The sequence below is a fragment of the Hipposideros armiger genome, unplaced genomic scaffold, assembly GCF_001890085.2.
Source record: "Hipposideros armiger isolate ML-2016 unplaced genomic scaffold, ASM189008v1 scaffold_9, whole genome shotgun sequence".
NCBI lineage: Eukaryota > Metazoa > Chordata > Mammalia > Chiroptera > Hipposideridae > Hipposideros > Hipposideros armiger.
This window is the reverse complement of record NW_017731359.1, coordinates 2,208,900-2,232,319: the sequence shown is the minus strand read 5'-3', so window position 1 is coordinate 2,232,319 and position 23,420 is coordinate 2,208,900. Positions and strand designations below refer to the sequence as shown.

The 23,420-nt window shown below is 43.6% G+C and overlaps 1 protein-coding gene across 1 annotated transcript; it reads left to right on the top strand.

Annotated features, from left to right (window-relative positions):
• Positions 1-3,010: 3,010 nt before the first annotated feature.
• LOC109388753 (putative uncharacterized protein C16orf47) lies at positions 3,011-5,738 on the top strand. The gene is given in 4 exon segments (XM_019653742.1): positions 3,011-3,036; positions 5,498-5,625; positions 5,628-5,692; positions 5,694-5,738. Coding segments are annotated over 4 exon segments (264 nt in total).
• Positions 5,739-23,420: the final 17,682 nt, after the last annotated feature.

The following is a 23,420-nucleotide window of genomic DNA, read 5'->3' as shown; positions in this document are numbered from 1 at the left end:
AACTGAGGCTGTGACTGTGACACAATTAATCAAACTCTTGAAGCATCGTGGTACATTATGTGCTTCAAGCATTGATCCACTTCACTGAAAGTTGGCCTGAAGCACAGCCTAGAGGGAGATACTGGATCCATGAGTAATGGCCAGGATGCTGTCGATGGCTTTGCGTCTCCGTGTGATATGTGGCCCTGCAGCTGACCAGCCCACAATGCAAGACAAATTCTAACACATCAGAGAGAACGTCACCAGTCCCCACCTTGCCCCAAATTGCTGGGAATGAAAATTAGAGAAGAGAGTGCCAAATTATAATGTGTTCCTCAAACCTGCTGCCACTGCACCAAGATCATAATGACACCCTTCCCCCACAAGCGTCCCAGGCTCCCGCCCAAGGTGTTCTTAAATTGATTACAGAAAATTGATCATCATCCCTGGCACCATCAACTCTTCCCCATGGAGGCATATTTTGGGGGTCCTCTCTAAATCTAAGTTGTATAGGACCAAATGCATCCCCTTTTTGGCCCTATAGGTACATCATTCCTGTCAAGTCAGTAACAGTATCTAGCATCTCTGTGTAGTACTTCCTAGTTAGACAAACACAAGTCCCTGGACTAATTTGAGCACTACAACAGCCCCATGAGGTTAGTAGGTGAGCCAGGATTTATGATCCCCATTTTATAGACCAGGCAACTTGCTGGGGAAATGATACGAGTTGCCATGGCCAAGAAACTCATGATAGAACCAGGACACCTGGTTTTAGAACTCAGATCTTGTGGCTTCCAGGCAACATGGGAACCCACAGAGGAAATCAGATCTTGTGCTGGCCCCAGGCAAAAGCACAGTGTAGGCAAAGCTCCTCTGAGGCCTTTCCTCAAGCCCTTGGCCAGCCTTTCCCACCTCCCCTCTAGGCGTCCCTCCCACCCTGCGCTCTCCCACTGTGTCAGCCCTCACTTTCACTAGCATCTCCAAGTCCGGAAGTCTCTCTGTGCTCCCCTCTCCCCTTGAAGCTGCCCTGGTCTTAGCTGGCCCAGTGGAAAAACAGATGTGCCCTCAAAGTCCAACTTGCCCTTGAGACTTAGCTGCCTGACCTTGGGCAAGTTACATTAGGCTTTTGAGTTCCCTCCTCTGTAGAATGGATTGTTACTGGAACCTACTACTTGGGGCTGTAAGGAAGATTGCATGAGTCATGTACATAAAGCACTCCGGATCATGTCTGGTATTTCTGGCATTTATTAGGCACTCCAAAAGGGCAGTTGTTTTAAAAATCATTTATATTTATATTTAGTTATTAAGTATAGTAGGTATAATAGCTAGCACTTTTCAAGACCTACTATGCCATGCTATATATTGGCGTTGTTCTTAGTACTTTTCATGTATTCTTCCATTGATTTCTCATGACAACCCTATGAAGCAGGTACTATATTATTATCCCACCTTACAGATGATGAAACTGAGACATAGAAAGGTTAAATAGAGCCAGAAAGAGATAGAACCTGAATCTGGCCTGAGTGGCTTAGCTCCAGAACCAGCACTCTTAGTTCAGGTACTAGCTCCAGGTGGAGGGGGGTGAGAGTGGATAACAAACACTTAACACTGCTTCTTGCCATTTGTAGCTTAAGTATACAGCACCGTGGGCAGGAGTGAATCCATGATGGTGAACTCTCCGCCATTATAGCAAAGAGGACAGACAGTGAGTAGGAATGAGGGCTGCTAAAATTATACCATGAAGATATTCTTTTTAACTGAAGGAAGGACTCACAAGAAAATGTTAACAGTGGTAGGTTTTGTGGAGCAAGGACTAAGCTCAGGTGAACATAACAGGGTTTTTAATTTTTTTTTCATGCCATACTCTTCTGTATTACTTGAATTTTCAAATACAATGCTGCAAATTGGTTTTGTTTTAATAGCAATTAGGATTTATCCAAACAACAAAAGTATTGTTTTTATTTTGTTATTTTCTTCCTTAAATACTTCATATTTTTAAATGAATGAATGTAATGTTTAAAAATTATACTGCAAAAACAACCACATGCTCCATTCCAACATTACGCCCTCAAGCTGTTGATAGTCTCAGCATGGAGATAAGACAGAGCTCATGAAAGAATCGCAGCGCCCAGAAAAATGGGTTATAATTAAGTGCCGAGAATGCAAAGCCATCTCTTGAGACTGTAGGAGTACAGCTCTCTTCCCAAACATGGTATTTTCCCTGATGTTGTTTTTTTTTCTCCACCAGAAATTTTCCACTTTAATTATGTGGGTTAGGTTAGAGGGGTTCACCTTCAGAATTTTAAATGGGCAAACAGCTAACCCCTTCTGTAAGACACATTTCTGGGAAAGCCCAGACATAAATGTTTACAGCCTGTGCTGGGAGAATAGGACCCAATGAAATTCGCAGTGATTTAAGCATTATGTGCCCGTGCCCAAAGAAATAATCTTGAGCTCCTACATTCTGGAATCCCGGCCTTCATTCTCACACAGAGTAGAATCGCTGGCAGCACTCGTAGGTTAGATTTTTTCCCCCCTTTTCCTGGTTTTGCCTTCAACATGAGGAGGATGGTAATTAAAACCATACTTAAAATATTAAGTCTACTACCTAAAGGAATGGAGTTTATTAAAGTTGCTAAGCATTAAGTACAGAAACTCAAAATAGCTTCAGCACACTCCCCTCAGCATATACCCAAAATATTGGTTGAGAGGAGCCCAGGCATAGAGATGGCAAAATACACACGCACTCACACACACGCGCACACATGCACATCAATATATTGATATATCAATAAAGGGAATGCATTTCGTAAGTAACTCGCATTCAACAAGCAGAGAGCAAAGATGACTCCCTAATTAAGGTGCTTAGAAGGGCCAGTTATTCAGGAAAATGATGACATGATCTCATAAAGGCACAGAGAAAATAGGGACCGATACTAGATACCACTTAACATCTCTGAGGCTGTTTCCTCAGTCATCACATGGGGTCAGTGATATCCCCTTTGGAAGGATGTGGAAAAGGTGTAAAGAGATGCCTAGCACGACGCCCAGTACAAAGTAAGGAGGTACTTGGTGTAAGGTCCCTTCTTCCTAGGGGATCCCGTGGTGGTTCAGGTGGGACCTTATCCACAGGGCTGGATGGAATCTACACCTCAGTCTAGATAAATTCTAGCTCTGGTCACAGAGCATTCAGTTACCATCTGTCTCTTCCATGCCTAAGGACATAAGGAAAGGGCAGCTGGTGTCGTGGCTAAACACTCAGTCCCAGGTACAAATACCAGCCTTGGACCCAGGACAACTCACATCACCTTCCTGAGGTTCATTGTGAAGAATGAGTGTGATCCTGAACGACAGGAGCTGAGCACACAGCAGGTTCTCGGATGTTCTGGGCTGCCCCACTGTCCAGGGGCTCCTCTCACACCCGCACAGCTGCCCAGATCCCCTGCTGGCTGGACGTGAGGCTGAAGGCACCTGTCGGCAGGACCTAGACCCACCGAGCGAGCCCGCCAGCTCGATGAGAGCTGCTGCTGCTCCTTACACCCTGCCCACTTGCTTGGCCTGGGAGCCCTTCTGTTTAGTGCTTTCTAGAGATTTGGCTCCGTCCAAGAGTATCTTGAAAAGCAGTGTGGACAAGATGTGATTTCCTTATATGTTTGTTGTCCAAGTTCCTTAAAGAATTCCTTTGGGAAGTTTGTGGAGCACCCTGCCTAGTGGTTAGTTGCTGCTCAATAAATGTTCACCAATTATTGAGCTGCTACTAGGGGCCAGGCACTGTACTCCAAGAAAAGCTTAACTGTGTTAGTCCATTTTAACTCCACAAGCGGGAGAGAAGCACTAAAGTTTAATAGAAAAGAGATCAGACTTTGGAATCGTAATTTGAAGTAGCACCCCCCCATCCTTCATTCTAGCTGGGCAACCTATGAAAAAGTGTTTAAATTCTCTGAGCCTCAGTTTCCTAATCTATAAAATAGATAAAATATATACCTCCTAGGGTTGCTGTGAAGATTAAAATAGATAAATAGATAGATACATAGATAGATAATATATATGTATATATGTGTGTATACACATATATGCTGCATATGTATATATACATATGTGTATATAATTACACAGCACAGTGTCTAGTGTCTAAAACCTAGAATACAAGTATGATGTTAAGAAAATGAAAAAAATATTATAACAACCCAGTGAGGAGGGTGTTATTATCCCCACTTTGTAGATGAGAAATTCCTCAGAACAACACCCCCTGACAGAAATCCATTCAGCCTCTTCCATTGATAAGGAGTTCCCTTGTGCATATCACAAATGTGTAGGGAATTAATCTGGAGCTTTAGAAATACCCAGATTTGGGAGAACCAGTGGCGAAGGACATTCCAGACAGGCTCAAACCCTTCAGAGGCTGAGGGCTGGGGGGATAGTAAAAGATCAAAACAAATACTAGACACGTTTTCGTCTTCTCCCCTATAGAGTGCTTGAGTATAAGTCTGTTGTTGAATTTATTCCCAGGTCTATACCAAGAGACTTGTTATTTATTAAGCACCTAAGCTGAGGAGTAGAAAATGGTTAAGGAAAAGTGCTCTGAAGTGGACTGCTCGGGTTTGAATTCCTGCTTATCATTTACAAGCTGTGTGGCCATGGGAAAGTCTTTTAACTTCTCTGAGTTTTGAGTTCTACATTTGTAAAATGAGGCTGGTAATGGATCCTTTGCAGGGCTACTTTGAGAATTACACAAGTTAATATATGCAGAGCCTGTGTCATGCCTACAGACGTTGTAAGCATTCAACACATCATAATTTTTATTGTTGCTGCTGTTTTTGTGTGGCTTATATACATAATACAAGATCTGTGTAGATTAAGCAATGGATCACATCACCTAACTACTAGCAACTGGTAGACATAGGACTCTAAACCTGATCTCCCTGTATCAGTCAGAAAAGGTTATGTTATGCTGGGTAACAAACAAGCCCAACAGTTCAGTAATGTGACACAATAGAAAGTGATTCCTGACTCACACAAAATCCATTGCAGTTCTGGACAACTATCCATGTGTTAACAATTCAGATAGTTTTGCTCTTATCCATATCAACGCAAGCACCTATGATCACAGTTGCAAGCTGAGAGCAGGAAAATTGGGCACAAGGAATTAAATGCTTCCACCCAGAAGGGACACGCCTCTTCTACTCACGTTTCATTAGCCGAAACAAGTTACATAGTTATACCTCATTCAAGAAAGAGAATTGCAATCCTTCTGCATGCATTGAAGTTCAGGAAAATAAGCTGGCAGTGAACACCATACCCTCCCCCCAAAGTCAATCTCTTAATGACCCTATATTGTACTGTTCTGCCTCTCCCTGCAATCGGACCAACTCTTGATCAACTTTTCCTTACTGCGTCAGTTAGTTTCAACACCCCTTACTTAAATTCAGAGAAAAGCATCAGGGCTTTACATGAACTAATTAATTAGCAACTGTTTCACAAATTCCAGCCTGGCTCTTGTCCTTTCCCTGCCTGTCAGCAGCGCTCCATGGTCAGTGTCCCCCGTCAGCTCAGCCAAGACCAAGGCCACCCATCCTTCCATCCCGGAGCTCTCCTCTGTCTGCCCGCCCACCCATCCCCAGGGCCCTGCCATCTTGCCTGTCGATGCCAGCTCACACTTGATGTCTCAGTTCCAGACCAGAGGTGCTCTAGCTGCTACCTGGGAAGGCTCTGGCCCCCAAAAATATTTAGTTAGCAGCCATTCAGTTAAGTGGAATTGACTTTTTATCGGCTCTCCTCTGCACGGCTGCCACCAGCGAAGGCTGTTTCCTCCTTCTCTCTTCTCTGCCTGTCAGTTCACTCCACATTCCTATCGGCAGCCTTTAGCTCTGATCAATACTAACCGCTGTGTAACAGCTCACGCACGGCTGCTCTGGTTTGCATCGATCAGACCCTTCTTCCAACAGGTAGTCAGCTATTTGAGGCAATGACTTGAGATAAACACCTACTTTTACTTCAGGCTAATTCATTTCAGGTGGGTTTCAAGGAGGCTCTGCACCCCGTCCCTGTTAGACAAGCTGAAATCATAGAGTCAAGATCAACTCCTCGTGCGCTCGAGATCCTAGGAGACTTTTCTTCCTCATCTCCTTTTTTCCCCCCTTCCCTTGTATGTTGTAAGTGCCACTTACAAACAAGATACCAAGACTTGGGACATTGAAAATGCCACTTCAGAAAATATGTCAGCCAGCTGTCCATCCCTCTTTCCTTTTAATGAGATGCATCCGGGACTGCAGGAAACTAAGGGCTGCTGTGGAGGCAGCACTGTCGCCGGGCAACCAAGCATCCTTCCAGCTTCCCCAGAACTAATCTGACAATATCCCACAAGCCTGGTTCTCTCACCGCCTCAGGGGGCAGCCCTTGAATCCACCCTCATCCTTGTTCCAGGCTCACACGTGAATTTGCCAGGAGCTGAGAGGGCAAAACCAGTTGCTATTTTGCAACTGAATGGGGGCTGGTACAACTTCATGACATTTGTGTGATAACCAGAAAACACACAAAACTGGGTGATATAGGCTGTTTTTTTTTCTCCCAGCATGTACACCAAGTGTAGCTGAATGGTGCATCTGATACCATCATGACCCTGTCACCTAGGCCCCAAAACCCCTGTCCTTTTTACCTTTCTCCAGCCCTTCTTGATACACCCACCTCATTCAGTCCCCAAGTCCTATTGAGCCTCCCCTTGCAGTGCAATCTTAGTGTCCCCCACCCTCCCTCTCAGTTGCTAGCATCCTCATGCAAGCCCTCGTCTCCTGGTGCTTGGACCTCTGCAGTATCCTCTAGCTGGTTCCTGGGTGTTCAGTTGTTCCCTGCTTTGTTAATTTTGCCCTGCATGCAGATTAAGCTTCCTGGTGCTCTGCTGTGGTTGCCTTGCTCTTCTCAGAAACCCTCAGCAGCTTGCCGTCGCCTACCAGAATGGAAGCCAAGTTCCTCAGCCTATCATTCTGGCTTTCAGAGGTCTGATCCTTAGAGCTCTCTCCAGACTGTCTCTCACTGTCCTCCAGCAGAAACCCCACACTCTGGTCCGTCCGGATGACTCCTTAGTTCCTCTGCAAGAGCTCACTAGCTACATGCCTGAAAAACGAATATCACGCCTCGCACCAATTTGAAATTGGTTCAAATCCTGGCTCCACTACTTATTAGCTTTGTGACCTCAGTGGCGTATCTAACCTCTCTGCCTCAATTTCTCCTCTGTTGAATAGGGATGATAATAATAGTACCTCGTCCATAAAATGGTGATGAGGATTAAATAAATGAATGTGTGTAAGGCATTCCAAGTGGCACCTGCACATAGTAAATTCCATGTAAATGTTCCCTCTTATCATTATTATTTTCTCCTTCCCTCCAAGCCGCCACCCAAACCATACCTCTCCAAGAACATTCTCCAGGTCACCCTGGCGAAAAATACTCATTTCCTTTACTGCCACTCATAGTTGTAGTTTATACTGATAAAGTACTAATAGTGAGTGGTTGTTAGGTACAAGCCCAGTGCTTTTGATGCATTGTTGCTTTTCCATCCTTAGGATGGATACCTCTTACTTCCCTAGATCCAGCCTCCCTCCTTCTCCATCTTGCTTTTTGCCGTAGAAGGCTGATCTGTATGTCCAGTGGTTTCCAGCTGGATTTGGCCAACAAGGAATGCTGGCAAGAAACGTGCAGGAGGAAGAAGTGGAGGTCGGAGTTTTTATTTCTCCAGCTCCTTCCCAGCTGAGTCACTGCAAAACAGCTTCATCTCTCACCCCAAGGTCATAGCTCCTTTCCGTGCCTGTCCTGGCCCAGTCTGCTCTGTGTCCAGCTTCTGGTCAGATGCCCTCTCCTTGCCTCTTCACACCTGGGGTAGTAATATGGCCCCAGGGCATTGCACTGTCCCTTGTGGTTCCCAGAACGCTGATCACACCTTTGTAAATATTGTTATCTCTGTATAAACTCTCCCTAAAGTATCCTAATTCCCATGTGCTACCCTGGCTGACACAGTTCTCATTACAACCCTACCAAGGAGGTCCTGTCACTGTTACCGAGGATGCCCAAGACCATATCTAGCAAGTGACGTACTCCTAAGCCTGTACTCTGAATCACTCCTATCATATTAAGGTGTAAGATGGCTATTTCTCTGTGGATTTCCACACCTCTTTGTCAGAATGTTAGTTTGCTTTTGCCACATTAAAAAAAAAACACCCCAAATCCTAGAGGCTCAAAGCAACAATCATTCTTTAGCTCACCACTCTGGGGGGGCGGCAGTTTGGTCTGGGCTCAGCTGGGAAGTTCTCATGCTGGAGTCACCCGATTTGCTAGTGTGGCTGTAGTCAGCTGGAAGATTTTCTGAGGCCTGGTGGCCTGGATGGTGTCACATACGTGTCAACCACAAGGGTGACCAGGCCATGTGTCTCCAGTATCTAGCAAGCTAACCTAGACTTCTCCAGGTGGGGCTGGATTCCAACAAGAGCAAAAGAGAGCAAACTCCCGTTTGCAAGCACTTTTCAAGCCTCTGCTTACATCGGGTTGGCTAACGTCCCACGAGTATAATCCAGAGTCCAGGGCTGGCAAAATCCACTCCGCCTCTTGGTAGGAGGATCTGCACTAATACTGCTGCCAATTTTTTTTTTCAATCTATCACATGGGACACTCCTTTCTAGAAAGATCTATGCCTTGACAACTTTATATCCTGTATCCTCATAACCCGAGTCAGAAAAGCAATGTGGTCAGGTCCTATGTTTTAGGGGGTGGGGAGTATCCGCTTTACAGCGTGGTGAACATCTGACACTCTTCCTGCCTGTTACCACCAGACTGAAAATAATTCTGAAAGGGAAGTCTCTTAAAACTTGAGCATGAGGGAGTGGAATTTTTTTTAATTAGGCTTCAGCAGAATTTTTAAAAGAATCTTTCTTTCTTCAGTTGCCTCTCCCTTGTTATAAATTGTAACTCCACCCAGTGGCATACCACAGCCAGCCCCGCTGCTGCTTCCCAGCCTTCCTCCACACGCCACTGTTTGCTTGGCAGCGGCGCTCAGCGCACATTGCGCAGAAGCCAAAGGAGAGGTCTTGCTTCCTCCTCTGCTCACTTCCTCCTTTCTTTCCTCTACTCCCCCTGGAGCTCGTCCTTGACGGCTTACTGCTGCCCTGCACCCACCAGTTCCCCTCCTTGCAGCAGGATTCTAGGAAGAGCTGGAAGGTTTGCTGAAAAGGCTGCCCTGTATAGACGCCCAGGTTGGGCACTGCACACAGAGGCCTAGAGATTTAGCCAGAAGACCAGGCCTCCAGGAAGCCCTACAACAGAATATTAAAAAGTAGTCGTACGTGAAATTATACTTAAAAATACCTGTGAGATTATGAACTTGATGTGGCTTGCCATTCATTTATTTCACAAGTATTTATTGTGCCGGGAACTGTGCAGCCCCTGGAAATATAAAACACAGTTCCTGCCCTTGAGAAACTTGTAGTCTGGGACCAGGAGGGAGACAGACACATGAAGAGATCATGTCAATTTATGCCATAGTGCTGTGTAAGAGGGTGTCATGAGAAGATGGGGGGGGGGGCTACTGTGCCTAGTATAATGATTGGGAAGGCTTTCTCAGACAGATGATGTTGGATAAGGTCTAGTCCAGTGCTGTCCAGTAAGAATATACTATGAGCCACATATGTAATTTAAAATTCTCCAGTAGCCACGTTAAAGAAACAAACAGGAGAAAATAATCCTACCCATTCAACCCATTATATCCAAGATACTACCGTTTCACTACACCAAAATATGAAAATTATTACTGTGATATTTTATATTTTTTTAATTGTACTAAGTTTTTGAAATCCAGTGTGTATTTTATACTTACAGCACATCTCAATGTGGACACCAAATTTTCAAGTTGAAGTAAAATATAGTCACATCAAAGGAATAAAGTTGTGTTTAATGGAAACATTTTTTATACTGCTTCAGTTAAAATTTTAAAATTTAAATGAAATTAAATGAAATGAAAAATTCAGTTCCTCATTTCTGCTAGCCACAATTTCAAGTGATCAGTAGCTATGCATCGCCAGTGGCTATCATATTGGAGAACACAGGTCGAAAAAGATTAATAGGTGTGAAGCAGAGACAGTAGAGAAGATAGGGCACTCTTGGTAGGAAAAAGGAAGGAAGGAAGGAAGGGAGGAAGGAAGGAAAGAAGGAAGGAAGGAAGGAAGGAAGGAAGGAAGGAAGGAAGGAAGGAAGGAAGGAAGGAAAGAAAGAAACTAGTGTGAGCAGAGGCACATAAAATGGTCTGGGGTTTGGAACTCTACATAGTGTAATATTACCATGACATAGTGGTCAAGACTAGTAATGGAAAATGAGCCAGAAGTGGAGGGATAGGCAAGAGACCGCCGTAATGAGCCTTGTGCGCCAAAAGAATGGAGAATCATGCATTTCCTAAGTACGTACTTAATATGGGGGAAATTAAGCACAGAAGGAAGTCTCTCACTGGGACCACTAAACCCTAATGTGAAAGAATCCACCCTCCTGGTGGCCTGGGACAGAGGCTCAGCAAGTCCACATCTGAGAGGAAAGTTTGGCAAAGCAAAGTTCAAGGTAGATGAAGTGTATAGTTTCTATGATGTAAGTAATAGAAATCAACTCAAATAGATATCAACAAGCAGGCTTACTGGCTCACAGGGGCCGTCCAGAGGTAAGGCAGGCCATGTGGCCGTGTGGTTCAAGTGCTCGAGAGAATAATGAAGGGCCCAGAGCCCTTCTTCTCCTTCATCGGTCATCCACACTGTTGAGCTCATCCTAACGCCTGCTCCTCTTGAAGTCACGGGGTGGCTGCCAGCCGAATGTGAAGACCATGTTTCTTTATTCATACTCAGTGATGATAGAGAGTGCTCCTGTACCATCATTCCAAGTACAATTACTGAAATTCACCTGATGGTACCATCTCAGGACATAATGCCCACCCCTGAAAAAATAACTAATCAGGGAATAAAATGTGCTGACTGACTTAAGTTATTCAGGACTCTGCTGGAACAGCCCACCAAGTCCACAGGCTGAGTGGGAGTGTAGTTTCCTGAAGGAAAATCCACATACTGTGAAGAATGGGGAAGGGGACATACGTGCTGAATAGCAACCAATAATTGTCATCTACAGTCCACCCCTTTGGCCACTCAACATCCATTCATGCCCATCTCCCATAGAAACACTTTCACAATGCATAGCCACATAAAAATTCATGCAGCTCACATGGAAAGGAGCCAAACGCTCATACAATTGCTCCATTCTGCGAAATCCCTCTCCTTGAATCCAGAGATAGCTCCTTGTGGTCCAGTGACCTGTGATTAAATGATGAGTTATGTATGCCGAATGCATCCAGTACAGTGGATAAAGGACAGAACGTATACAATGAAATTCTGTTTGGGAAAAATGAAAACTAGAATATATCATACCTTACAGAACAGAAATAATTAAGACTCCTGGTAGTAGAAAACATTCTTGGTATACAGTATAGATCAAGGAGGATCATCTTGTCCATTGAGCATCTCTGAGGAAGGCATTGGGAAGATGTGCTCTCTGGGAATTAAACCGCTCTAACAGTTCACAGCCATTTACTACAAGTTCAGGGCTAGGGATTGTCCTAAAGTTCAGTCTAAGGTATGAGCAATTGCAGGATACTGTCATCATTTCACGGAGTTTCTTTGGCAGTGCACACCTCATGAAAACTTAATAGACTTTCCATCTTTCTGCTTCTAGACAACTCCATTGGGTAGTAACCATAGCCAGGGGTTTTGTTTGATCATGTATTTTAAACCTGGAAATTTCTATTATTTAGCCAAAAACCTCTATGCTTTATCTGTCTGCCCAAACTACTAACTTTCAAACTGTCTGGCCATGACTCATGATGAAAAATGAAATTTACTTCTCGACCCAGTATATAATTATGCATGTGTGTATATTAATGTGGATTTATGTACAACCAAATCGCAAGTTTCATGTAACAATATCTATCCTGACTATATGAAGTACATGCTGATTATTTTCTATTCTATTCCATTTTTAATAGGAAGGAAAGGAGGGAGGGAGGGAGGAAGGAAGGAAGGAAGGAAGGAAGGAAGGAAGGAAGGAAGGAAGGAAGGAAGGAAGGAAGGAAAAACCAGTCACAATCCACTAAATTGATTCTATAACCCACTACTGGGTCACATCCCGAGTTTGAAAGCAATACCTTTAGGTTGAGGCCTAGTTTAATAGCCTCCCCTTCATTTTAGCCTCTCTTTGAAGGAAATAAAAACAGTAGCCTTGGATAAGAATTCTTGTAATTTCTTTTTGCCCTTAATATGCTCCCAGATACAAATTCACAAAGCATGTGAGTCTCCCCTTTCTTAGACAATGCTTAACAGGATGTGCTGAGTGAGCCTAGGATGGGGTAGGTCAGGATTTTTCCATGTCCCAAGCTTATCTCTTGGGAACTCTCTAGTCTCCTTGCTTCTGTGTGTGTGTTAACTTTGGCTTGAGATAGAACATGTGGCTTTTCCAGCTCTGTGAGCCCCAGGGTAAGGACTGTCAGCCATCTTGAATTAGAGGCCATAGGCAGAAAGGGCACCTCTAAGCAAAGCCGTGTTCCCTTCACTCTCTGCTGGAAAACAGGCCACCTTCAGCATGTCTCGTATAGTACTTTACTGAACACTGCCATAAGTCACCAGTCCACTCCATCATCCTGAATTTTTTTCTACCAAATCAAGCTCTGATAAGTACTTGATCTGCATCCCTAGGTACAAAAGCTGATAGTTTCACCCACTGCATAATGAAGGCCTCCAACTTCCCAAAGTGGAGTCTGGGACCCCCTTTGGTTTTTCCTGGCTTCTTCCACTGACAATTCCATGATTTAGGGGACATTTCTTACAACACTTTCAGATCCACACTCACACTGAAAACTAGCCTCACTTCTCGAAGCCCTCCTTGTCCTTAAACTGAGTAACTTTCAGCAAATCCCTGTTAATGTGTAAGGGAGAATTTTCATAGGAACCTCCCCTAACCCCAGCTCCTCCCCCACCACCTCTTGGCGGGGAGTGCCTGGATTTAAGTGGAAAGGCTCTTGAAGGTACAAACAGTTTTCAATCCAAAGAGCTACATCTAATGGTAGAATTTCGGGCGCAGGGCTGAGGCAGGACTGTGGAGTGGAGAGGGCGAACCTTTTGGAACCATGCAACCCTGGATTTGAGCATTGGCTTCATCACGAACTATGAGGATTTGAGACAGTTACCTCCCTAAGCCTCAGTTTCCTTGTCTGTGAAATACTGAATAACAATACCTATGATTGTGAAGGATAAATGGGAGGCACAAAGCATCAGCACTGTGATATCTATAAAGTAGGGGCCAAAAGGATGTTGGTGTCTCATTCTAGAAGCATAGAGATGCAGTGGGAGATGCTGAAAGGAGCCAAGTATGGATAATGGGCTCCAGATGATGGCTTTTAGATTCCTAGACTCAGGTTCAATGGTGTCCCTCAAGACACCAACTCAACAGCATCTGCCAAGACTTGGAGATGAGGGGCAGCAGGGTAAGAGTTTGCTTTATTCACCAGTTAGTCCTGACTCTCCAGCTATTGAGTCCCACAAGGAAAAACCATGTTCAAGGTAGATGGCCAACAAAGAGGCTTGGAGAGAGAAGCTGAAGACAGCTACTTATGTGGCTTTACATTCTTCTGGAATAGTTACAGCAGGGCCTAAATCCCAGGGTAGAAATTGAGGTCCCCTTTTGCCTATGAGCTGCCCCTGTGATCAAAGACAGGCCAACCATCCAGCTCGTGAGGTGATGAAGCTTAGATCCTCACAGAAGATTACCAAATGAGGCTGCCCAACTTTTGATAACAACTGAAAGGAGGATTAACAAGGAATATTGTTAACAAAAATGCAACTTCAGTTCATAAAATTCCAACTTACCTTCAACCATAGTGTGAGACCATTCGCCACATAGTCTCAGAATGAGTAACGTATGAAAAATCCATCCCCTTACAGTTTCTTTTAAAAAGTCCTGGTCATCGGAGCAACTACTCTGGAAACACAGAAATTGACGCCATTCTACCCCATCTGTAGGAATCAAGACCGCTCATCTGTGTTTGATTCCACTTCCTATTATCTCTTCTAGAACATTCCTTCCTGTGTATTTGTGGCACTTGCCTCATTACCTCACCCCAGTAGTTCACATAGTGGGTGTATGTGATTATAACCTGTGAGGATTCCTGCTTCATTATAATTACTCACATTAAGACAACACCTCGGATGGTGCTTGTTCTCAATGTGGATATGGGCGTGGATAGACGTGGGCCGTGGGCCTCATGGCCCGGGACAGCTTTATGGAGGCAGCTTTATGGAAGTTTTATGGGAGTTTTTGTACTTCCTCGGGGCTTTTGCTAGCCCTCAACTAGAGCTTGTTCTTTATTTCTCAGTCAGGTTTCCTGACCCTCAGGATATTGTGAACAGTCTTATATTATTCCTTCCTAGGAATATGAAATGCCTTCCTTCTTCCATTCCCTTCCCTCTTTCTGCCAACATCTCTCCCTCCTCTCCTTGTTTCTTACCCTCTCTCTTTTTCCTGTCACCTTTCCTCTTCTCTCTTGTCCTCCTTCCTTCAGTCCTTCTCTTTCCCTAACTCTTCTTGGCTAGCTCTCTTCTCTCACGCCTCTTGGCCCTTTTTTCATTTCTCTCTTCTTCCCTCGCCCTTTCTCCCATGACTCATTTAGTTGGTTTGCTGCTGCACTGTTGAATTTGTTTTATGATTTTCAGTGTGTGCCCAGAGACTTCCAGACAAAGGACAAACTGAAAATCCCCAAGACAGTAACATCCAAGGTGCAGGGCTTCTGTGGGTGTCTGGGCCTGAAGTGCATAGAATGTTTCCAGGACATGGAGGAGAACTGCCATGCCCAAAGCCAGAAGGGCTACAGACCCCCTCCTGGTCAGTGAGGTCCCTGGGGGCAGCAGCTGGGGCCCCTCCACCAGCTCCCCTTGATGCAGAAGGAAAGTGATGGTATCTGGGGTGCTTCTGCCTTCTTCATCCTTCACTAATCCCCCTCCCACCCTATCAGGAAAAGGGTTTGTTTAGAAAAATAACCTTTCCTGTGTAGCTTTGTTGTCATCCTTTTAATTGATGAGACCAAGACGCCCATAGTTCATTGTATTATAGGTCCCTCCCCTTCTCTTCTGCCCATTTTTCTCTGCCTTCCTTATGTGTTGACTTTTGTGGTCTCCTGTCTTTCTCTCTCCAGTTATCTCACCCTTCTCTTCTTCACTGACATTGTTCCTTATTTCACTCTCTCTTATCTCTCTTGAGTTGGGGGTACCGTGGGAAGTTGGGAGCAGATGAAAGGGGGTCATCATGGAGAGAGGTTTTGCAAATATCCCCAGGGAATTACCCAAAGTTTATGCTAGAGCATCTTTAAAAATGTAGGGAAAGGACAATGAGACATCTGGACCCATGAGTCCAAGATTCCATAATGGCAGACCCACTCTCCAGCCTCTTCTAAGTGATCCTTGAGAGAGGAGTCAGTGGGATTTAGGGTCAGGAAAGACTGAGTCTGAGTCCAGCCTCCATCACCAGCTGCTTGCTGTGAGCAAGACCTTGCACAAATGTGTTAAACCTTCTGAGCCTCAGTTTCCCCATCTGTAACATGGAGGGATAGTAATATTTCTTGGAGTTTCAAGCACAGAATGAAGTAGAATGTGTTAAGCACACAGTGAATATTAATTTCCTTCTTTCCTCCCAGAGAATATGGACTCTGTAAAGACAGGATAAATGATAAAGATTGGCGGTTGAAACTGGAAAGAGCACAGCATTTTGTGTATTGCTTGGTACTGTTTCATGTGGATGGCAAAAGCCTATGGGTTAATTTTTATTCTGGGTGTGCTGTTAGTGACTGTATTTGATTCTTTAATGTTTAAATAGTGCCTGCTTTCCTTTAGCTGGCATGATGGTTAGATCTCCCATTAGCGTGTTTATTTATTTATTTATTTATTTATTTATTTATTTATTTATTTTTAATTTCACTAGCAATGCATGAAAGCATTCTCATGGGGGGAGAAAGACAAAATCAAACAAGATAAGATAAAATGAAAATGCCCCTTGACCCTCCCCAGAAATCCTAACCCTGTCCCAGGGGTAATAGCAGCTTGATGTGTCTATTCAGACCAAAAGGAAAACCTCATTCATGTGCATATGTGTACATATAGAAATACATAGATTTCTTTTGTGATTTTAAATATAAAATGCTATCCTTATTTTTATTATTTTGCAATTTGGCTTTGTTTCATTATTAACTTAAAACTCTCTGAAGGTCTTTTCTTGTCATTATGTAGAGCCCTATCCTATTTTTTCTACCTGCTATAGTGTATTCCATAATCTTCCCATTAGAATGTAAGCTCGATAAAGAGATGTTGTTGTTTTCATTTCTTTAGCCCATAAACCTCTAACATTACCTGTCACATAATAGGTGTTTTAGTACTATGTTAACAATTACAAACATTCCTTAAGTGATTCAATGAATTAATATGGCCATACCATATTCCCTTTTTACCACTCCCCTACTGATGGACATGTAGGTTATTTTTTGAAATTCTTATTACAAACAACACTGCAGTGAGCATCCTTATGTTTGCCTTATTTTGCACATACGCATGAATTTCTTTAGCATCGGTCTTAGAAGAGGAACTGCTGGGGCAACAAAGAGTTCTTTTTCCAAATATTGATCAATACTACCAAAATATCTTCCAAAGACTATCATGCCAGTTCACAATCCTCCTAATAATACCTTTTCTTAGGTGTATGTTTCCAAAATAATCATAACTGTAGCCCTTTTCTGTTTTGATTTCAGGGAAGGAGGAGGAAAGATGACAATTAGAAAGAAGGGAAGGTAGAGAAATTCATTCATTCATTCATTTTTCCAATAGTTGATTCCATTCTAGGTCTTGCTCTAAATGCTGGGCACCTAAAGATAATTGAGACCTGCTCCAAGCTCTGGAAGATTTCCTAGTCTAGATTTAATACTTAAATCTTAAAATTCAATGGCATAATGAGATATGACAACTAAATGTAAGGTCTGATCCTGGATTTGGTCCTGGACCAGAAAAATACAATAGCCATAAAGAAAAATATCGGGACATTTGATAAACTTCAAATGTGGTTAGTGAATTAGATAATTTCCTATTGATATTACATTTCCTGATTTAGATCATTGAACTGCGGTTGTGTAAGAGAATGTTCCTGTTCTTAGGAAATACACATTGAAGTGTTTAAAGGTAAATACGTACACATGATTTCTTCAACTGACTTTTAAGTGGTTCAAAAAAATATGTGTTTATATAGCTCAGAGCTTTCCAGTGGAACTTTCCACAGTGATGGAAATGTTCTATATCTGCTCTGACAATATGGGAGCCAAGAGCTACATGTGACTTACCAGGCACTTGGAATATGGCTAATGCAACCGAGGGACTGAATTATTAATTTTATTCCATGTAAATTGAAACAGCCACATGGAGCTAGTGGCTACCATATTGGACAGCAAAGATATAAACAGAGAGAGGGAAAGAATAAAAAGACAAATGGGACAAAAGGCAAAGAATTGGTGAATCTGTGTAAAGTTGTATGGAAATTCTTTGGATTATTCTTGTGATTTTCCTTTATGTTTGAATTATATCTTTTTAATTGCATAATAAATGCAACATCATGTCAATGCTCTTCCCCAGATGGAAGTACATCTTTATGCACTGACCTAGAAAGGTGTCCAAGATAGATTGTTGGGTGAAAAAAAAGCAATTTGCCAAACAAAATGTTTAGTATGATTGCATTTTTGTAATAAAAACACTAAAACTACATACACACACATACATGCACACACACACATACACACACACACTCACATTTATATACACAAAGGAAAAAGTTTAGAGAAATACACATGAGACAGTTACAAGAACCGTTCTCCAGAAATTCCTCAAGTCCTATGGAAAGACCACCCAGCTCCATCGCTCGAGTCCTCCGCTGGCTGTGGAGGGTCCTCTCTGAGGCACCTTGTGCTATAACAACAGAGGTCCCTCCGGCCAGCCAAAAATTTCAAGCTGGTGCCCATCAGCTTGTCAGCTGCACCACAGATCTCCTGGAAATGCCCCCTAACATGGCCTGCCATTTCCAGGCCCGCACAATGCCCCTCCCCATAGCCCCGCAGGCAGGCAGGGTCATTACTGAGTTCCAATGAAGAGAGTGTTTATTATTGTTGTCGGTTTGATGCTGATCCCAAAAGGACCTAATCAACAGGTAATAACACCTCCTGGGAACGATTAGAAACCTCAACTTTAACCCTGTTATAACCACAGCAGAGAAAGGCAGAGTCACTGCAGTGCTATGCCTCTCACTCTACAGGGGCTAATGGAGCAGAGACAGAGCGGGGTGTGGGAGGAGAGCCAGAGAGGCACAGGTGGGTATGCTCAGGAATGGGCTGAGAAAGGAATGGGGCAAGGGCACAGACATCCAGAATTGAGTCTACCCAATAATATGCACCATCATCATCATCATCATCAGCATCATCGTTGTCGTCGTCATGCTTAATTGAAGAGCTGTGCTAGCTATATTAAGTACAAAAATAAATAAGCCATCGTCCTGCCCCCAACATGCTCACAGACATGGGAATAAAGTCTTGCAGTACAATAGGAGCTACACTACGGAATAGTTTTTTTCAGGCACACGGGTGATACAGAGGAGGGAATTATCAGCCTTGCTCGGTGAATCAGGAAAGACAAATGCACCAGTAAAGTGATTTCTTGTATGTAAATGTGACAACATCTGTTGGTTGGGCATAAAGGGCTTACATTTAGACACCAACTTCTACCATGGTTCTCCTTTTGTCTTTGAAGCTGCCTTAAATCCTTTTTTCTTTCTTAATAAGGTTGGATATAAATAAATAAAATTCAATAGTAATTAATTTTAGAATACATACTTAATGCTTGCTTTTTGATGTTGCAAGTGACTCACCTGCCAACCAGTTTGATGGAAAGTTAGTCCCATCCATTAGCAAAACTTAATAATAATGCCTGATAAGATAACAGTGTCATGACCCATTTCTCATTACCCGTATAGCAACCAAGTTCATTGCTACACAATTATCACATGAGAACAGCCTTGGAACTGGACTGACTAACTGCACACAGGCCCACCGTCATCACTGTCGATGGATAGTTGATAAATGTCTTGATTTACTTAAAGTTTCCAAAGCTGGGCCTCTGTGAGGAATTGTGGCGACAAGGAGACAGCGTCACATCTGCAAAGGCCAAATTGGCCCCCAGTTTTTTCCACCTTGCACAGAATTACAACAGCTCCTCTTGTTGCTGTTGCGCAAGATTTTGCATTTTTGTATAAAACTAGTTGCAAATGTCATATCAGCTTGGTGGATGGATTTCACCAGGCCAGAGAGCACAGTAATGATAAAGAAGTTGGACAGCAGCATGGCAGCCATGTCACTGCTCATTTTTTATAGCCTTTGAAGAATCATCCTTAGAAGAGAGTTTGTGCATTTTCCTAATCCTGGGTTCTCATTCTGCTAAAACAAAAGCCCTGGAAACCAAAAACTGACACCATGCAAAAACCAGTGTATGTTTAGTCTTCTCAGAGCTGGTAAAAAAAAAAAAAAGCCTAACAAACAAACAAAAACCCACTTCAGCATTAAATAAAAAGAAATGTAAAATTACGCAGATTCTTATTTCATAAACATTCACTCAGCCATCTAGCATCTGGCACTGGATGTGGGAAAAAAAGTAAGAGATGAGATCCTTGCCCTTATAAAGCTTTCATTCTAATTGAAAGAAACAGAAATAATCAGGACCTGATAAGAAAGGCCAAACAGTAGCAGAAGCTCTGGAAACTAAGAGGATAAACCCCTAATATGGCTTAGAGGAAAGGGGTCTGGGAAGACACCAGACATGTGACCTGGGTTTTGGATGATGAAGAGGTTTCCTCTGTTTCTGGGGGTGGTATTCCAGGCAGAGGGGACTGAGTGTGTAAAAGCACAGAGGTGACAGATGGTAGGTCAGTGTGCATACAGGAGATATGAGGAGGCATAGGGAAGACTGAATCCAAAGAAGTCTCAATCGTAAAGGTCTTAAAGGCCATGAAGAGAAGATTTGACCTAGAAGACCATGGAAGTGTCAATTTCTCTCTCTCTCTCTCTCTCTCTCTCTCTCTCTCTCTCTCTCATTAGCAAATAGAAATTGGCTATTAACAAAAGCAGCCAAGGATATATTTATGTAAGAGTTTGTGTCATCAATCACAATGAATGGCGGCCAGGCATACAGTCCTGACATCTTGTAGTCCCATTCTGTCTACGGGACACTCACACCATCTCATGTGCTCTCAGAATAGTCCAGTGACAGAAATATTCGACAGACCCCTACCTTCAGGTAGCTCATGGTCAAGTGAGAGACAGACTGGCGTTCGATCACTCAACAGTGTGATGATGGAAGCAAACATAAAATGCTGTGGGGGACTTGGGGGGACAGAGGGCAGGGTTGAAGGGTAGTCAGGGAAGGCTTCCTGAAATGACACTTGACCTGTGTGTTGAAAGTCGAGTAGGAGTCCGCCAGGTGAAGAGGATTCAGAGTCAGGTCTATACCGGAAGTCAACAGTGGCCAGAGGGCTTGTTCTCTAGAGGTCCTGTTTGTTCCCATTACTTTGTATAGATTCACCTCTGGACTATCAGCCAGCCTGCCTTCATTGGCGAGGGCCTTTCCAGGGTCTCTCAAAAAGAAAACTCCCTTCACTGAGAGATTTGTCCAAATGGTCATACTTGAATCTATAGGGAACACCTAATTCCTGATTACAGAGATTAAATGTATCATTTTACCCAGTTATTGTGGCAATAGTCTCAATGGATGACCTTCTGGACACCTCCTAGTGCTCCAGGGGAAAACAGGTGCATCTCATGACCGATCAATTTACTTTGTCCCAAGGAGACTTGGCCAGTTCCTCCTCTGAATCCAGCATCACCAAACGTTGTTTGAGAAGCCATGAGTCATGAGACAAGCTTGACAATAGCCCTCAGCATATCCCCAGTTAGCTTGAGATTTTGACCAAATTACCAAACTCTTTGTCCTGGTTTCTGCATCTTTCTCACAGTATCTGCCAGAACAACCCTAGTTTGGGCTGAAGATCTAGGAAGATGATCTTATGTAAAATATCTTCGTAAAGACAAAAGGTATTTTTACAATAAAGGTATTTTCACTTCATTAAGCCCAGAAAACATCCGTCAAATTCTTAGAATTTTCCAGGTACTGTGATTGGGACAGAAAGAGGCATGAGACGTAATCCGCCCTCCCTCCCTGAGGACTTCATGGCCTCACAAAAGAGTTCAGATACAAAAATAAATTAACTGTAATTCAATGTGAAAACTGCTATAATAGAGGGACTTCAAAGACTGTGGAAACGGGGATGAGGAAGTCATTAATTCTCAGCAAGTAATTGTGAATGGGCGGCAGAGGGGAGGGGAGACGCTGTAGGTGGAGGGAGCTGCTCTAAGATGGGGCATGGGGCACAGGTCTTCGGGAAGGAAGAGGGAGAGCCTGGTATGGGCTGCTTGCGTGTGAAGTCCATGGGACCATGCCTGGAGGTGGGACTAGAGATCTGAGATGCACTTGCCCCAGGAGCTGAAGCCCTGTCCAGCAGAACCGGCAGGTGTAAATGGATTTACAGAGATGTATGTGGAGGGACAACAGGACCTAATGGCTGCCGAGTATTGAGCACCTAACATGTGCTAGGAGCCATGTTAAGCATTTACATATGCTCTCTCTTTCAGCATTTACAGCAACCTATGAACTAGGTGTTATTATTGCTCCCTTTTCACAAAAGATGAAACTAAGGCTTAGGGAGAGTAGGAACTTGCCCAAGGACTCCAGTAAGTGATAGAGCTCAGGTTCTGACCTCAAGCCCATGTTTGTTTTTTTGGTTTTGTCTTTTAAATTTTCTTCTTAAGAAATGCAGATAAATTGAAAGACACAAAAACCAAGGAGGGAAAGGCTAGCTGTGCTTGTGATTGTGAAAGTGCTTTGACAGGTTGAGAAAATGTATACAAATATCATTTAAAAATTCACCTGTTCAATTCTCTTCAACAAATATTTTTCAAAGCACCAACCTCATGCAAGGTCCTTGCTATAGGAAAGCCAAGATGATTTAAAGCAAAGAAACTCACTTCTGGGAGCTTCAAGTTCAGGGGAAGAAATAAGTAAGCATGCAGAGATTACTCCCCCCAAATGGACAGAAAATAAATGCTGGAAAAGACAGGGTGGGACGGAACATGTACCTTGGATTTAGAGGCTGGAAGAGGCAGTGTTTGAGGTAAATCGTGTGGCTCGCTCACATGACTGGTTCCCAATTCTTAATTTAGAGGTGTAGAAGTGAGGACTGAAGGAACAGGACTGAGGAGGTGGCACCTGATGACTGAGGGGCACTTGGGTTGAGGTTTGAAGTTTAGGGCCTGCAGAGCAGTGGTGTCCTTAGCAAAAAGAGGAAAGTCAGGAAGAAGCCAATCTCAAGATAAAACTGAATTTAGAAGAAACTCTAAACTTCTCTGTAGTACTGAGTTGGATTTCTCTTAGAGCAGAAGTTCTCAACTGGGGTGATTTTGCCGCCCAGGGGACATTTGGAAGTGTCTGCAGACTTTTTTGGTTGTCACAAGTCGGGTTCGGGCAGTACTACTGGCACCTAGTGGGTAGGGGCCAGGGATGCCACTAGAACGCACAGGACAGCCTTCACAACAAAGAAGTATCTGGGCAAAAATTTCAGTGGTGCCAAGGCTGAGAAACCCTGTCTGAGAGCGTCCCCAGAAATGTGACCTAAGCATCCTGTGAGAAAATGGAGAAATAGGGATAATTCGAAGACCAGTCACAAATGATCGCTTTGCAAAGTCCACAACTAGTGGTAACACTCACAGGAAAAGACAACGGAGAGGTTTGTGAAGGGTTCCAGAGCACCCACCTCTGACGGCTACATTCCAGGCCCCATAGAGCTAACACCGCTCTGCCTGGGTTTCTCCTTTCTCCTGTCAACACATGGTGGTGACCAACTTCAAACCACCCCTCATTTCTGCGCCCTCCTTCCAAACACATTCAGGGAAGGAGTAGACTTACAGAATTTCACTCATGGTAACTACACAGTAGAGCAATATCTTAGTAATATAGTAACAGTATTACATCAAAAGACAATGTTCTCGGGCCGGCCGAGTGGCGCGATGGTTAAGAACTGGCTTGGGATGGCAGAGGGCCCCGGTTCGGATCCCACATATGAGGGCCAGTGACACTGCCCTCCAAAAAAAAAAAGACAATGTTCTCAACTTTAGGAGTGATTCTGGGGTTCCAAAGGCCACCTTAGGAATTCTGATTCGGTGGTCTTGGATGGGGCCCAGAAGTGTGCATATTTAA